Source organism: Corythoichthys intestinalis, chromosome 22 (genome assembly GCF_030265065.1).
Source record: "Corythoichthys intestinalis isolate RoL2023-P3 chromosome 22, ASM3026506v1, whole genome shotgun sequence".
Taxonomy (NCBI): domain Eukaryota; kingdom Metazoa; phylum Chordata; class Actinopteri; order Syngnathiformes; family Syngnathidae; genus Corythoichthys; species Corythoichthys intestinalis.
Window position 1 is genome coordinate 401,549 of NC_080416.1, and position 18,352 is coordinate 419,900.

General features: G+C 40.3%; 1 protein-coding gene across 1 annotated transcript; it reads right to left on the reverse strand.

Moving 5' to 3' along the window:
- Positions 1–177: 177 nt before the first annotated feature.
- sacm1la (SAC1 like phosphatidylinositide phosphatase a) lies at positions 178–18,323 on the reverse strand. Its single transcript, XM_057828400.1, has 20 exons — positions 18,163–18,323; positions 15,511–15,608; positions 14,292–14,366; positions 14,083–14,210; positions 12,056–12,205; positions 11,200–11,259; positions 11,081–11,114; positions 10,886–10,987; positions 10,348–10,433; positions 10,175–10,261; positions 10,044–10,112; positions 8,420–8,499; positions 6,945–7,043; positions 6,713–6,851; positions 6,573–6,642; positions 6,437–6,509; positions 6,257–6,350; positions 3,154–3,246; positions 3,026–3,083; positions 178–2,814 (listed from the first exon to the last, which is right to left on the reverse strand). Exons 1-20 carry the CDS (start codon positions 18,195–18,197, stop codon positions 2,678–2,680), a joined length of 1,767 nt encoding a protein of 588 aa, XP_057684383.1. The 5' UTR covers positions 18,198–18,323; the 3' UTR covers positions 178–2,677.
- Positions 18,324–18,352: the final 29 nt, after the last annotated feature.

Consider the following 18,352-nt stretch of genomic DNA (forward strand, 5'->3'; position numbering starts at 1 on the left):
GTACAGTACTACCCGAAAAATTAGAATGGCAGGTAAAAGTCGTTCAATTTTGCCACTTGACATAAAAGATGGAACCAATTAATTTTATTGAGCCAAAAATATATTCATTTGTGTTTTATTCTTTTTTAACATGAACAAACAATTTCCAGGATATTCTAATTTTCGGAGAAGTACTGTATTTTTTTCCCCACATTTAGCGCCAAACAATCAAAATGATCTGAAAATAGTCATGTTTGGAGTCAAATCCATTAGGAATGAGCGTAGAATAATAGTACAGTTTCAGGAATGATACCACATTCCAAACTCGTCACTGCCCTCAACCTGTAAGAGTGCTAAAAATCAGTAACCCAAATAGAGTATTTAAACAGAAGGGAGAAAAACAAGTCAGTTCACAGTGGTTTATTGCCAAATACTGTATACAGTATGAACAAATTGATAATATAGCGATGACTTCTAAGGAAAATCACAAATTTGTTTCCCTGGATTCAAAATATAACATACAGTAAATGCAGTTCTAGAATGACCACATGTGACCTTGTCACTAACTCCACCTTTGACATTGACTATATAACCTCCAGATTAATTGAATGCTGTACATGGAAAGATTTATCAACCTTAGTATATGATCAATATAATCATAACATGTTATTAAACTCTGAAGAAAGTCCCACGAAAACATTCTTGACCCAGGGTAGAAACCAAAACTACCGCCAAAAAAGTCCATCATATAAGCAAAATGTGAAATAAGATATACAGAAGTTTTCAATTGGATTTAAACAGCAAATTAGAATGGAAAACTTAAAGTTACTCTTTTCCTTTATTAACGTATCATTAGGCTGAGGAAATATGTCATTGAATAGCTTCTTCCAAGAAATAACATTTGTTGTTTGAAAGTCATGATTTTATGTCCAAACATTCACAATAATGACATCTCTAAAATAAACTGATGTTTAGAACATTGCACAGTATTCCCATAATTATGTCACCAAACTTTAGAATGGAAAAGAAAAAGAAAAAAAAAAAGATTCTGATGAATGGCAGTTTTTCCTAGTGGCTTAATGGTGGTATCTATTGACAGTATGTAACATAATAGATGGAACAGTTTCACACAAATGTAGTTTGTAATTTAGTAGTGTGCTAAACGACAATAATTTAAATTGTTATATGTTGATCAACATCACTTCCTGTAAAATTTTAGATCATTGACATGTCACTTTCTGTTGATTTTGGGGCAGTTATGGGCCACCTCCTGTGCAGTGACCCAGAAATTCCCAAAAATCAACAAGAAGTGACCAAAAATTAACAGGAAAAGACCTGAAATGCCCCACAATTCATTCATTGGCTGCTATTTACTGCCATAGATGATAATATATAATATTATATATACACACAATATAGAGAGAATATTCATTTTGCTTCATCTTACTACGTGCCGGTAATAATTAGGAAGGTGATTTTGCAAAATCAAATAGAAGTCCTTTGTCACCATCATGTGATATGCAAATACAAATCCTTTTGGTGAGAGGCATCAAGTCCTGATTTTTACAGAGCCCCTAAGCGGACATGGAAGACGAAAAAAGGCAGAAGGGAAAAAAAAAAAGAAAAAAGTGGACGTTGAAAAAAAAAAAAAAAAAAAAAAGTGCCCTGAAAGGGACACGGGGATTTTTTTTCCTGTTGAAGCAAAAAGAAAGAAAGAAAAAAAATGCCCGGAAAAAAACAATTACAGGGAATTTAAAAAAGAAAAAGTTGGGAGCGAAGCAAAAATAATTTTTTTTTTTTTTTTTTTACATTGAAGCAAAAAATTCCGCTATTTTTAAATGTGCGTTGCGTGGCTCAATTTCCAGATAAACAATGGCAACAATGGCGCTTGTTCACCTTTGGGGCAGGTTAATTGAATTTTATTTTGAAATAGGCCAAAATGTGATGACATACGATCATTTCTTGAGTTTAAGCACGGTTTCCAAATAAGCAGAGGACATTCGAAGCAAATCCTAACCTCAACCGGACATTTTTGTTGAAAACGTTCTGTGATTTGGTGGTCCTTGTTGACTCTATAGGCAACCAATTGCTATACTCTGGACAGCTACATGGTTTCTGATTGATGTACAGCAAATGCAGAGAACACAGGCTCCGTGTTTGTTTGTTTTTTTTGCTTAGATGTAAAAAAAAAAAAAAAACATTTTTTTGCTTCGATGTGAATTTGTTTTTTTACTTCTTTTTTTTTTCTTTGACAGAAAAAAAATCTTCCGATTCCCTTTAGAGGCACTTTTTTTTTAAACGTCAACTTTTGTTTTTCCCCTATATTTTTTTCTTCTTCCACGTCACCTTAGAAGCTCCATGGATTTTCACTATTTCTGCAAAAAAATACACAAGTACACAAAAAAACAAGGAGTGTGAAGAATAAAGGAAAGTGATAGTTGACAGTACTTGGTCTCTACAAAACAAAAGTGAAAAAAGTTCAGCGCTGACCAAAATAAGAACCGGTGTAACCATATGAGTTTAGGAATAGATCAGCCACAATCAAATGTTAAAGTTACGCAGAGCACTAAGACCAATCTCAATGGAATTCTGGACCCATTAGCGATTGTAGTCTTCATCTGCTGATACAGAGGGAGAATGTTGACCTGTATGTCGGTCCGGTCCGGTAATGGCGTAACCTGACGCGCGCGACCACATCTCAGTCCATCTTCTCTTTGTGAACCAGTTTAGGAGCGTCCACAAAGTCTTGCCCGTTGAAGAGGATGATGGTAGCTGTAATGGCACTGCAGGCACCCCAAAACATCACGTAAGCAAAAGTCTCCGTCCACGTATCGCCTGAAAGAAAAGGTCAAAATAGCCCTATATAAAGTGGGGGACAAACATGTGCCAACAATGGTGTCAAATATGACATCATAAAATAACATGGCGTTTCACAGGAGCATCATGAGCTAAGTTGATCTGATGTTTCAGTAAGAATAGCTTCAAATTTTGTGTTTCACCAGATTATCATTATTTGTTGAAAAAACAAAAATGTTATCAAACTTACCAGCCATGAGAAGACATACGATGCACATGGAGAATGCCACCAGCATGACTATAGGTAACTGTAATACAGGATTCAAAGATCACATTCAAGTTTCTGCCAACAGATGATTAAACTTCTGATCAACTGACTGTGAGAAACTTCCAGTCCTTCTGCACCCGAAGAGGACCGGGGGCGTCCGATTCGTCGATGGCAAAATTACCCAGAAACAAGTCGATGGAATCCTGAAAACAAATCATTTATTAGACAGAAAATTGAATGGGAATACTATTTTTTCTTGTATTTACCGATCGACTAATATGAGCAAGATTGACGCTGACAAGCCCACGTCTGCACCAGCAACTCTCGCAATCAGTTCTCCCGGACAGTCCAAAACAAATGGCGGGACGCCCTGTCCCAACACAAGGAACACCGGAGAATGCCACATATCCAACTGATAACATGACTGATAAGACTCCAAGAGCTCCTTTGACGCTAAGGTGGCAAAATCCACAACCCTCGTTGCCCTGACAACAGTAACTCCCAAATCCTCCTGTCCAATCCGTAAACAGACAATAATCCTAAACGACGCCCAAGCACACCCTTCTTCTGCCCACAGCCCGCCCCGTGAGAGCTTTCAAAAAGACTGAATGTTTAACTGATGTCATTTTTCTCGGGAACCTTTTGTTGACTTGTGATATGGTGACCCTGAGTCTTCGCCTGGGTCTTGAAGGAATCTGCCTTCTAGCCTGACTGCTGAAATTGATTTTGCCCCCTCAGCGTCAAAGGGGCTCTTGGAGCCTTGTCAGTAGTGTTATCAGTTGGATATCGGGTGTTCTCCAGTGCTCCTTGTGTTAGGACAGAACGCCCTGCCATTTGTCCTGGACTGTCCGGGAGACCTGATGCGAGAGTTGGTGCATCAATCTTTCTCATGATGCACACTTTGGGCTTTCGTGATAAGATGGCATCGTGTATCTTTTATGCCCTATTTTATGGCCTATATTCTGCTTGTTTTCCTTAAACTATGGTGTAAGTGCTATTTATTTTTTATTAAGTGTGTTAAAGTCATACAAACAGTCATACAGTAAATACCAGAAACGATACTATTCCCTGATTGATTATATTAAGTGTGTTAGAGTAATGCAAAAAGTTAGACGGCGCCTACGAGAAAAGGTACTATTTCCTTCAGCCTGTTGCTATTTTGCCTTGCCAATTGATCGCAGTCGACCTGAATAAATTGTCAACTTGTGTTTGGAAGCCTTCTTTCAGCTTTCAAAATGAAGTCAGTACAAGGGTTAAGACTAAGGTGAACGCGCGGAGTTTGGCCTTTCGGCCAGGTTGTCGGGTTTTGCCGGCCTGGGTCGTCGAGCTGCACCAGCGCAGGTCCGGCGGTTCGGCTAGCGTGATTCCGGCATTCTGGCTGAAAGTAGTGTTGCACCGATACCATTTTTTGGGCCCGATACCGATACCTGGCTGTGCGATACCACTCTGTTTGCAAAAAAAAAAAAAAAAAACAACATATATATATATGTGTGTGTACGTATAGGGGATGCAACGATACAGTTAAGTCACGGTTTGGTACGATTTTCGATACAATTCAATACATTTAATGCTCCGAAACAGAAAATACAACTGTTATTATTATTTGTATTTATTTATTTGCTAACAAGCAAAAATAACAGTGCCATCATATAAACAACCATTTAGTGTATAATATTGATGTGCTTACTTCTTACTGATCTGAAGAAATTTCGTATATACTGTAAGTGGTGAGAACAATCTTTACTGTTTGTAAAGTGGGGCACACTGTTGATTGCTGCAGCTCTCTTAGCAGCTATATTTACCATATAAGCAAAACATCCTATTTGTGGTTCGAGTCCATCTGTAACATGCGCTGAATTAACAGTATTTGCAGCATTATCTATAGTCACTGGTATGGATTGATTTGGCCTGCTTAACTTCCATTCAGTCATGGCGGTTTCTAATTCATCAATGTAGTATATGGACTACGCGTCGCTCTGGGCTCACGCAGCGAATGGCATGGGATGTAATGTAGCACATTTAGGTTGCTATTTGATGATATCTAGTGTGTGCGCGCGAGAGTTGGCATGGGATCTAAAATGTGACATCTAGGTTGCTATCTGATGATATCTAGTGTGCGCGCTGCACCGCTTGAGTGTTTTCTGGCCACAGATGTCTCTTCTGCTCATTACTGCACAACACCAGCATAATATGACAATCGACTTTCATAAACAGGATGAGTTTGAAGTACGGCGCTCTTAATTTGCCACTCATTGTTCATCATGAAACCATGAGTTTGCTTCGTCTCTCACGGTTTTAACCTTTCTGATCCCATCGGCGCTACTACAGCAAGCGTTAGCTTAAGCATGCTAATCGTTTGTGAATGTCTTGTAAAAAAAGCAGCGTAACATCGCGGATGTGCGTTGTAGTGAACATCTTTAATATTGAAGACGAAGGTGTTATTTTTGTTTGGTACTTACGAGACAAAGACATACAGATGTCACGCATCGGGATTTGGGAAGTTGGCTCACGTGGGGAGGACAGTTCATTTGTGCTAAAGTGATGCCAGTAGATGGTATCGGCGCCCTAAATGTTGGTACTCGTCGATACCGATACTACCAATTCGAGCCGGATCGGCGCCCCCTGCCGATACTGGTATCGGTATCGGTGCAACTTTAGCTGAAAGGTCATATTCTTTAAAAATGAAGCTTCATTTCCTCAAACAATAACTAGGTCAAGTTAAACCGCAACATTGTTCCAAATTCTGATGTATCAGAGGCAGGAGGGCAGACTTGGTTTTTGCTGCCCAGTCGCTCATAGCAACTTGAATTATGAATGCCCCATTTTACAAATAGTTATAATTAAGAACGTCAGGTTTTTTTTTCTTCGTGTAAGCCAATATTTGACCTGTGAGTGAGTTTTTATCCTAGTCAAAAGGCTTGAAAAAGTGAGTCTTGAAAAGGAAGTTGACGATGTCTATTCTGCTCTCAGCCAAGTGCTTTAGTGCCTTACAAATAAACATAGTGTACAAGTGTTGTATGAAGTATATCAAACCAAAAATGCTAGCGGGAGAAAATAGATACTTGCAGAAGTTGGCGAGTGAATTCTGATCTAATATCAATCTTTTGGTATACAGTAATGAGTGTTGTCACCATAAAAAGACAGTTTCCCCGCTCCCTCCCCCATTCTTAGCATTGCAAGACCGTATACGGTGACCGGCAGCACGTAACGTACTTGTCTAAAGCCGTCAGAGAAGTTGTTTTTGTAATAGCGGATCATGGAGTTCCAACCGTCCATCACCAAACCCCACTGGGTTCTTTTCCCTGTCCTGAAAAAATAAAAGACTCATTGTTGAAGACAGAAACTTCCCAAATTGAGAAAATACCATGTTAGTCGGTTGGTGTGTTATTGTACCTTGTAAAGTCTGTTTTTAATGCACCGGTTCCTGCATACTGCACAGCACATGCATTGGCATTGTCAGCCCATGCTGATTAGAAAGCACAGAGATGTCAGGCTCAAACGTAACATGCAGGTTTTAGTCCCACTTTACCGTTTTTGTAGATCTTCTCAAAGTCGGCCTGTTCTTCAAGCCGTTGTCCAACGTTTAGAACACCCATTCTCTTTAGAAAGAAGAGAAAAATACATATTGCAAATCTCATCTCATGTACTTTTTGCTCACTTTATGTTTACCTGAAGCTGAGACTGCAAGGAGCGTCGTGCCAAAAGGCTCTGGATGACATTGGTTCTGTCCAGGCAGTCCATGCAGTTACTACGGAAGACGCCTTTTTGCTGGACTAGTACCTTCCCGTCCTGGTTCACCATGAAGTAACTGCACATGAAGGGAAAACGAGGATGAAGGATCCCCTTCTGTAACACGTCCATTTTACCGTTAGCGCTTTCTTAAATCTGCTGTGTGAAATACCTGTAATCGTCTTGTGTTTCAGCTACAGCGTCCACCAAGATCTGGAGACGATCCCATCTCATGTGGCTGCACTCTTTGTGGAAGTCAAAGGCTATGTAACTGAGGACGGATGAAAAAATGTTAGGAGAAAGAAAAGTCAAGGCAAAGACAGCCGGAGTCGACTTTCCCTTTTTACAGCTGACGGAAATAGTACCTCTTCTCGTAGTCACCGTCTAACAGCTTGCATTATTCTAACACACATAATATAATCAATCAGGAATAGTATCATTTGTCGTATTTATGGTTTGACTGTTTGTATTACTCTAACACACCCAATATAAAATAAATAGCACTTATACCATAGTTTATGGAAAAAGAGCAGAATATAGGACATAAGAGATACATGACGCCTTCTTATCACGGAAGCCCAATGTGTGCGTCATGAAACTGACTGAGCAAGATTGACGCTGACAAGCGCATGTCTGAACCACCAACTCTCGCAATCAGTTCTCCCGGACAGTCGAGAACAAATGGCGGGACGCCCTGTCCCAACACGAGGAACACCGGAGAACGCCCGATATCCAACTGATAACACGACTGATAAGATTCCAAGAGCCCCTTTGACGCTGAGGTGGCAAAATTCCTGACAACAGTAACTCCCAAATTCTCCTGTCCGACACACAAAAGGACGATAATCCTAAACAACGCCCAAACGCACCCTTCTTCTGCCCACGGCCCGCCCTGCGAGAGCCTTCAAAAAGACTGAATGTTTAACTAATCGCTGTCATTTTTTATTGGGAACCTTTTGTTGACTTGTGATATGCTGACCCTGAATCCTCGCCTGGCTCCCTCTGTGCTGTATGATCGCTGTCGACCTAAATAAATTGTCAACATGTGCTTCGAAGCCTTTTTCCAGCTTTCAAAATGGAGTCAGTACAAGGGGTTAAGACTAAGGTGAATGCGCGGAATTTGGCCTTTTGGCCAGCTTGCCGGGATCTCGCTGGCCCGGGTCGTTGGATCTGCACCAGCGCGGGTCCAGCAACAATGTGGCTAAAAGGTCAGATTCCTTCACAGCTTTTTAAAAAAAAATCTCCTAAATGAACGGAAGATGCCGACACATAATCTCGGAGCAAGAAACAATTTCTCTCGTCGTGTGAAATGTTCTTCATACAATGACAATCTTCGAATGATAACACTATAAGCACATCTCCATGTTAATATGGAAAAGTTGGTGGCCACACCGCTTTACGAAATTCACTTCAGTGTACGCCAAATGTGTTGTTGCGGTCTAGAATTAGAATGAAGAAGTATTATAAAAACACTTTGAGCAACATGGAATGTGTGGAAAAGCGATATATAACCATGCTAATCTGACAGAACATCTCGATCACCCGCACTTCTTTCCTTCGTTTTTGTTTTCGCCGAGAGCACACATAGTTTTTGGATGGCAATTTATTTGTTAAATATGTAATAAAATGAAAATGAGTGTCACTTACTTGAGCATACCATTGTTCATGCCAGTCACCATTTTGGCAAATGCTTGTTCAAGTGGCTTTTCAGACCCTTTCTGATTTACCTGGAAAACAATAGACACATCGTAATGTATGTACAGTACAGGCTGAAAATTTGGATACACCTCCTAACTCGTGCGCTTTCTTTATTTCATGACTATTGATCCTGTAGATACCCTCAGTGAGAAACGTGCCTAATTTGTAAATCATAAGGTCCCGGAACGCAAAGTACATATGACAGCGCAGGGATGATGAGACGGGCACAGGTTCCGGAACATAGGCAGAAAATGGTGCTGAAAACAACACGCAAAGGCCCACTTGCCATGCTTTGGAACTTACAGGCCTCGATTTCAGATAATATCCATGGTATAAATGTTATGACAACAATTTACAATTATTTAGACTATACTCAGCACGGCAATTGCCCACATAACCACAGGCACAGGGACTTATAGTACACAGTCAGCAATTAGTTTCTCAACAGGTCTAACTTGTAAAACATAAAAAAAAAATAAAAAAAAAAAAAAAATCATCACGAACTCTTTCTTTTGAGAGTTTCATCCCCGTTTTCTCCGGCTCCAAAGTTCTAACCGCCTTGCAAATTGTGCAGCCCAAACCCAAACAAGGGTACTGGCCTGTTGCTGTTCCACCTGGCTGACTCCTGGCGCTGGCCCCCACTCCGGGTGGCGCTGAACCTGACCAGCTGCTGCCACAGTAGCAGCCTCCTGCCCCGGCTTGGCTGCCTGTCTGTGTATCTGGCTAGCTGCTGCGGCGCTAGTCTCCCGCTCCACCCGGTCCCGCCCGTTAGCACGATCGCTGCAGCTACCCTCATGGCCGGTTGTTGCTTTTCTGACTCGTTTTGAACCATCTTTCTTCTTTTTGAAAAAACACAGTAAATGCAGCTGTTTTTTTGGCATGTTGAAATACTGTTTGATCATAGCTGCTTGCTCCCCAAATGCTGCAATTTTTGATGTTTTTTATGTCAGGGGTGTGATTTGTTGGTCCAGTTTACAGTGCTTCAACAAATCTCCGACTCTTTCAAATGACGTTAAATTTTGATAAACACCATTGTTACCGGCATCCCCAAGGGGCCGCTGTCCCGTTTCAGTGTGACCGGCATTGCCAATTTAGCGTAGAAGAAGAAGTGGGCGAGCGTAAGGGGGAGAGAGGGAGCGAAAAGGAGAGTTGAGTGGGAGCGCGGCTGACTGTCCCCGGCTGGTTTTTGTTTAGTTAATAAAAGTCTCCATGCAACAGCCATCCGAGGCGTTTCTGTGTTTTTATACACTACACCACACCACCTCCCTGAAGGAAGAATCGGACGTAGAAGCGACGGCAAACGATCCACGGAAATCGCCGGTCCACATATTATTATTATTTTAAATTCACCAGAGGTGTCGGGTCAGCCAAAATAAGTCCCGGAACACAGAGAGGCCAAAATCAGAGGTGCCGGATCTTGTTCCGGCAGGATCCGGCACAAATTTACCCCTGAGTGAGAATCTATAATGTAAATAGTCACGAAAAGAAAGAAAACGCACACATTGAGAGGCAAAGTATTACAGAAAATTCAGAGTTGACCTTTGGCTCAATTAAATACGGAGGTTGGACTTACCAGGTTAAGAAGGGTTTGTTTCCCATAGATAAGAAGTTGAGAGTCAAAATGCCTCTGGAAGCCATCCATCTGTAATATGTTTCCAGGTGGTTATTATTCTCTCAATGGAAAGAAGACCAAGTTGTACTTACGTGACTTGTTGTTTTGCTGATAATAGGTTTAGGTTTGTATTTGAGGTTGGGCCTTTGACTCCAGTAAAAAGGCATGGAGCCTCTCGTCTGTGGGATAAATATAGCACTTTTAAACATGCTCACACAATGAATGACATGGCGTAGAAAAAATAAAGCTGACCAATCATACTTGCCTGTACAAAGGAAGCCTTGGCTCCCTCATACAAAACTAGCTGCTCAGTTTCAACAAAGTTAGCGGCATGGCCTTCTGAGTCGATGCCTGTTGAGAGAATTGCGATTCATCTGAAAACGCTTTTTCTATTTGTCCATGTTAAAACACTAAGGATAGGATAGTTGTTTTTTTTTTTTTTTTTTACTAGGGTCGTCCCAATCCGACACCATGAGCCAAAAAAGCAGATCCAAATGCATAGTATTAGTAGTAGTAGTATTTCCATACTAAAGAAATGATCATTCTTGCACAATGCTATTGTACTGTTAGCTTCCCATGACAGCTACTTCAGATTCTGCTGTGTTGCCTAGTACAAAACACTTTTTTTCTGTTTCTTTTGATAATACTCTTTTACATCTAGATTATGTTGTTACTTAGGCTTAGACTTTAAAAAACAAAAGTAATTTAAAAAAGCTACTATACATGTATAAAATATGAGCGATTTTGCCCTTTTTAGGAGCTTGATGAAAGTAAATGATTTTTTTTTTTTTTTTTTTTTTTACCTCTGACATAGTATCTGACACCGGCCCGGAAGCAGCTTCTCCGTGAAATGAGGACCCACTCAAAGATCTTCCCGTTGATGCGACACGGTTTCATGACAATAACTGGACCAACAGATCAAGGAGAGTAAAGCATTCTTCGGAAGCGCAAAAAAACGACATTTCTCAGTTAAATACAGCATGGAGGGAAAAGGATACAGCCATGCACAACGGGGATAGCAAACCTGTGGAGCTATGGAAAGTTGGATCAGATATCAGCCATTAAGAGATTGTAAAAATACAGAGCTAGAACGCAAAAGTGAGTTTGGTGGCGCTACCTCTGGCTGTGCCGCCAGCTCTCGAAGGAGATTGGCATTCCACACAAATCTCTGATCTGCCTGAAACACAATCATTTATCTTTCACTTCCAAGTTTGTCAGCTCTTAAACAGTATTCGATTTGACTTTACGTTTCACCAATGAGACATCGCAAAAAACCCCACGTGACTCCATCATACCAATCAAGACGTAACAATACAATCACATGACCACACACAAGCTTGCAGTCAGAAGCCCTATGATCACGCCGGCCACTTCAATCACGCAACATCTTTAAACAACTTTATATATACACTACTATATACGTATATAAAAAACCAACTATTTAACATAGAGGCGTTAAAGTGGATTTCAAGCTCTCTCCCAGTTTTTATTTGGCACTGATAGACCACAGACGATTATTTTCATTTCATGGTAGGAATTGGGTTTGTCCCGATCTCATATTGTAGCACTCGGGTTCAAATCGGAGTCTCCCGACTTTAAGGACCAAGTACCGATCCGATACAACGGCATGTATTAAGGAGAATCCAAATGTAAAATGTTTTCATACTTCAGACATGTCAGTCTTGCATGATGCGGTCTTACAGTTATCTTAATGCACGAGACAGCCAACTAAAGTTAACAATATCTTTGTCCATGTTGATTATTGTGTTGTGTTGTAGCCCTTAAAATAAAATAAATACCATTATTGAATCTTCCAAACCCAATCTTTTCCACCCGATCGTCTGAAAAGGAGGATTTCCGTTCGGATCCGGAACATCCCGAGTTGTAATGATACACTTATCAAAATCAAAGTCGTGACACTGTTTTATATGTAAGATTTGAGAACAAGTACATTTATTTATTTGATCGCTTACCCTCTCTAGCAGGCTCATCTCCTGGAAGTCCGGACTGGTATTGGCCAGCCGCTGAAGGGTGTGTGTCAGGTCGTAATCAGTACAGAAGTAAAAACCGTCTGTTGTCAGCACATTATTTAGCATGGACAGGAAGGTCTTATTCTCCTGAGACTAGAAAAAAGACAGAAAAATAAACTTCTTTTACAAGGAGCACGGGCTAAAAAGAACCATTTTTCCGAATATTGAAGAACATTTTCCATTGCAAATCAAGCCTGAATAAAATATCAATTGCATTAACTGTAGTGCATATTTACAATTGGACCAAAAGCCAACTGTGTGTTTCCCCTGAAAAGGCACATTTTGATTGATCGGTTTCCAAATCTGTATGTGTGAGCCACTATCGATGATGATAAAAAAAAAACATTTTGTCGACAAACAATTACCTTGTGACGAGGACGAGCTAAAAACGTGTTTCGGGGGATGGGTAACACAACGAGACAAATGCCAGTTTTCGTCCAACGAGACGAAAACGCCACAGTTTCTGTCATATGTTCGCAATGCGTAATATTCTCTTATTGTACGTATAGTAAGGCAGCCTGCATCGTAGCAATTGAAGGAATCAGACATTCTAGCCAGGAATCACGCCAGCCAAATGGCCGGACCCGCACTGACGCAGCTCCAACAACCCGGGCCGGCGAAACTCCAACAACCGGCCAAAAGGCCAAACTCACGCGCATTCACCTTAGTATTAACCCCTTGTTCTGACTCCATTTTGAGAGCTGGAAAAAGGCTTCGAAGCACAGGTTGACAATTTATTCAGGTCGACAGCAATGTGAAACAGTCAGGTGAGGAGGCAGACTCATTCCAAGGTCACCATATCAACACCATATCAACAAAAGGTTCCCGAGAAAAATGGCAACGATAAGGTAAACATTCAGTCTTTTTGAAGACTCGTGGGGCGGGCTGTGGGCAGAAGAAGGGTGTGCTTGGGTGTTGTTTAGGATTATTGTCCGTTTGTGGATTGGACAGGAGGATTCAGGAGTAACTGTTTTCAGAGCAACGAGGGTTGTGGATTTTGCCTCTCCAGCCAGTACGAAATCATCCTTCCAATAAGATTTGTTTATTTGCGTGATGTGTTCTTAACGAGCAACTTCACTCTTCCGCGTCAGAGTCGTCTTCACAACAACACAGATGGCGAACAGGAGAGCCGAGAATATGTTCCAATCCGAACGTAAAATCAGTTTTAAATTACCAAAAACACATCGACACAAGTCATTGACAACAGTCTGTCTCGCGCTAGCCATATCAAATAAACTTCTCCGTTCTCTGCTCGTGCCGCGCCAGAGTTGTCGCTTTACCAACGTCACGTCTGTCCGTCGCTGATTGGTCCACTCCGCTGTCTGTTTGCTGTGGCTTGCTCCGCCTTGGAAATTTGATCCGCTCATTAGTCGCCAGACTCTATAGCTGGAACAGCGGTGAGTCTGGTATACCAGGCGGCTACTTGTAAATGTTTTGCCTCGTCAGTGTCAATCTTGCTCAGTCAGTTGCATGACGCACACCTTGGGCTTCCGTGATAAAAAGGCGTCATATATCTCTTATGCCCTATATTCTGCTCGTTTTCCTTAAACTATGGTGTATGCGCTATTTATTTTGTATTAGGTGTGTTAGAGTTATACAAACAGTCAATCAAGCAGTAAATCCGAGAAACGATACTATTCTCTGACTGATTATATTAAGTGTGTTAGAGTAATACAAACAGTCGATCGGTAAATACGAGAAAAGATACTATTCCCTTCACTGTGTTCGGGTCGTGCCCTGGTATTTCTATTGGCAAACCTGAAGTCCACTGTAACCACGTTGCAGTTGCATTCTCTCTGCGTCTCTGCCGAGATAATAGGATAAGACCGCTAAGCCACTTAACCTGATATGAACAGCTCGCCTTTCTTTGGTTACAGACTCTACATATTCTCCCATTAAAAGTGAATGTTTTCATTGCATATTGATGATCAAGGTCCTGACTGTCAAATGCTGACCAAGAGTTTTTATACCTGGATCTCTGACAGATGCAAAATGGTCTTCTTGTAAGAGATGATATCAAAATCCACTGCTTTCCACACTGCATGACCCAAGAGGCTGCCCACATTTTTCTTCCTTGTGATGACGATCAGGTACATCCCTATGTAAAGTCGGTTGGTGCAATATATAACATACACAACAATATACTCAAATGGAAATACCATCTCTTTATTATACCCACCAGCAACCAGGCGAATGGTTCCCATGATGCCACAAATAGGCCTGGTGACCGCTGAGGCAGGGATATCTTTTTTACCTGCAAAAACACTTCAAATGAGATGCTTTGGAATCTCCAACCCTCTTCTTTGGGAGCGTTGCTTTGCATAATTTAAAAAAAAATTTTTTTTTTTTTGACTTGAGTCCATTTTTTAGATGACTACCTTTACTCGAGTAACATCATTTTAAAGTAAGGCTACTCTTACTTGAGTAAAATGTTTCACCTGTCATTTACAACAACAAATGACTCTTGATAGCTTTAACCTCTATAATGGATCATAGACTTCATAATGGTATTGACGGGTCACGCACTGCGCCTCGGCTTCAAGTAGGGGGCCGCCCACATCGAGTGGAGCTATTCACAAACACACGCATGCAGCGATCTAACACTGGATTTCTGTTGAAAAAGTGCGAAAGCTGTACCTCATATAAACAGTAAGGATTTTCTCAGGAGTGATTTGTTCGGTATTCAAGGTCATTATTATATTATTCGTACCATGCGTGCATTTTGAAATGGGAAAAAAATCAATAGGGGAATTTAGCCGCTATTGCATTGGCATCGTAGTTTGCGATATTTAAGTAAAATCAATGCTAACTGCACGTTTTTTTGCTTTTAATCAAGAATCGAGACTATTTTACGTCCATATCTATAAAGAATTCGGGGATTTAAGCATTTATTTACAAGAATTTTCACCGGAAAAGCTCCGTTTTCATCAGGTGGCCGCTAGCTACATTCACTAACAGAGTAGCATTGTACTTAGACGTTACGTAAAATAAATGCTAACTGCATGTTTTTTTGCTTTTAACCAAGAACCGAGACTGTTTTACGTCCATATCTCTAAAGAATTCAGGGATTTAAGCATTTATTCACAAGAATTTTCAACGAAAAAAGCTCTTTGTCTGCGATTCCACTCGGTCAGCTTTGACGGCCTCGCCAACAATGCGGGCCCCCTACTATCGGCCCCACGTCCCGTCAATACATTATTAAGTCTATGAATGGATATTAGGAAATGCATTTGGAATTGCAGTAGATTTTAGGAACAGAAGTCATTTTTAAGTATTTTTAAAAAAGAAAAAAAAAAGGGGGTTACTGTGAACAGTCAAATATACCGTAGTTTTTGTTAAATCGCGATCAATCATTTTTGCATTGAATGACACATTTGTCACAGTGAAGGGCTTCTTACTTTGGAGAGTCATTTCATTAGACACTCTGTCGATAGCCAGGACAGCGTCAGAGCCTTCATCGCAGGCCTCAACGTAAAACTTTTCCGGGGTGCTGTGGCTGGAAGGAAATTGGGAAACGTTGAAATGTTCAGGTGTGTTAATAAGAAACCATTCAGTCTTTTGACTTTGATGCACCTCCACTAATCTGCCAAATATAATTAGCCACCGACAAAATGATATTACAGTATAGTGTCACATGTCTGCTTTTCATGGGTTATTTTCTTTCCAATTGAGCGTTAATAAACCAGCGCAGTCCTTAAATATATTTGGCTGAATTGTTTCTAAAAATGTGGTTTCAGTCACTTTTTACACTGAAGAAAAAAGAAAAAGCGTATGTGGTTGCTAAATAAATATCATACTGAAGTGCCAAACAAAAGTTACAATATTACAATTACATTGAATTTTATTGTTATTTATTTCTTCTCTTCCACATGCACTGACATACATACAAACATGAAGGACACGATATATGCGTGTGTACACGTTGTGTTCATGTGTGTTGAATTCATATTAAAACCTTATATTAAAGCAGAGGTTTTTAACCTGGGTTCGATCGAACCCCAAGGGTTCGGGGAGTAAGCCTAAGGGGTTCGGCAAAGGTAAAGAAACTCGGGCTGTAGCTATCTACTATTTTAGTAGTCGATTAATTTATGAACTTGTTAGTTGGAATAATCGAATAAGGAACATGATAAACTAAAATACCTGAGCTGAGCCTCAAATGGTACAAAAAAATAAATAAATGAGGATCTATATACAACAAAAGACCAATTGGCTAACTTACATAGCAAAAGTCAGCTAGCTTAAATGCTATAAAATGCCAACTTTTTTTTTTTTTTTAACAATGCTCTTAACAAATGGTTCAGACACATATTCCCACAGAAATCTAGAAACTAATTCAAGAATGCAATAAAAAACATGAGCTCAAACAAAAACTTAGCTTTCGTTGGCCTTAACAGGGAGCATTTGGATTCAGCCATGTAAATTTGGATTCAGCCATGTAAATTGAGGCAAGCCAGAGGACAGTGTATTCACCTTAATCAATAAAACGAAATGCAAACACTTTCAAAATAAACCCTTACAACGCCACTTTGATTAAACGAATATTCGAAGCAACAAAATTTAATTTGAATATATTTTTTCTAATCGAAAACTTGAGTAAATCAATTAATCGTTGCAGCACTAAAAGAAACGCAGAGTCCTTTTTCGTACGCTGTTTAAATCTAGACAATGTGGCTTTTTACACCAGGTTTTGGACTGGTTTGCTCCCAATTTACAGGCTTAATCCATTAGTCCTTGATCTGATGGGAGGAGGACCTGGTTTTCTCAGTGGAAGGTTGACGACTCACACTTGGTATGAGGGAATACAACAGACCAATGGGCAGTATGGTCTCAAATTTAGATTTGTTTATAAAACATGCTGTCAAAATGAGATTTGCTAAATTATTAGCTTGCTAGCTTAGATATATCGGTTTCGAATTTGAAAAAAAAAAAAAAAAAAAATTGCTTCATTATCTAGTTCCGAAGGGTTCAGTGAATCCACATGTAAAACTTGTGGGGTTCGGTACCTTTAGCAAGGTTAAGAACCACTGTATTAGAGTGATCTCGGAGCGGGATGGAGAAACAGGATGAGAGGGCATAAAGAATTTATGAAAAGGATTCCCAGAACCAAGAAAATACAAACAGGTTACACAACACTGATCAATGTCCCTGCGGCAGAAAAGTATGACCTGTTTGCTTAGCCACAGTGACAAATGGAACTCAAGGTATGTACTGTGAGTCTTGAAACACTGCTCTATTAAAAAAGCCAAACAAGCGACCAATTGTTGCCCTTTCATAATCCAAACCTGTCCAAATCTCTTTACACTGTTCGAGTAAATGTTGGTTGAACTGTCGTCAGACAGCAGGCAGCCGGACTAGGATTCGATAAAACCGCAGGCATATCAGATTCCAATAGGATTCCTCTTCAAATCTGATTTTTAGGGCTGACTCTTCTCACTATTTTAAGTATCAGACTTCTGTGCTTAGTGACTGCTCACACTACATCCAGCTTTAATCTAGATGGGCTAAAAAAATTGCATTTTGGCTGCCAGTCCGAACAAGGGAGTTTAGTGCAGTGATGGATTTTGCATCGAATGAGTGATTTTCTTTTACTCTTCAAATTTAAAAAAATCCACGTGACAATGAGTATTCTCCAGCCCCATGGGCGTTCTACCAGAAATGGGCAAATATTTAAAAGAAAAAGCGATGAAACTAATTGTAGATTTCAAAACTAAAAAAACAATAAAACATTCCCTTTAACTGACAGTTACAAAGAAACATTGCCTTGCTGTCCTTGTGGAGCATTTTTACACGAGTTCTTTGATAAGAAATACAAAACCCGAGGTAAGTATTTTACCTTTTAACCTGATACAAAATAATGAATTTAATAATGATGAATGGGGGAGTTTAAACTTCCCTACTTCCTGATGTAACACTCAAGAGCCAGTCGGTCAACTTTAGCTCTCCTGCCTGTCACCTCGTTTATATAAGCTAAATGACAACACTGGTTTTCCTACGTGCGCTTGACTGGTGCCCGTATAAAGTATTTGAAAATGAAACCGTACTGTACTTACAAATTGTAACGCTCGTAGGCAGTCGCCATCTTCATTTCGTCGACCTAACCAAATCGACCCGAATGTGACAGCGTCTGAGCACGAGTTGCCAGCGCTGTAATAATGACAATGAGACAACACTTAACGTTTAAAACGATGATATTTGCTCAAATCTGGCAACCATGCAAGGCGTGACTATGGGTCGCCGCCC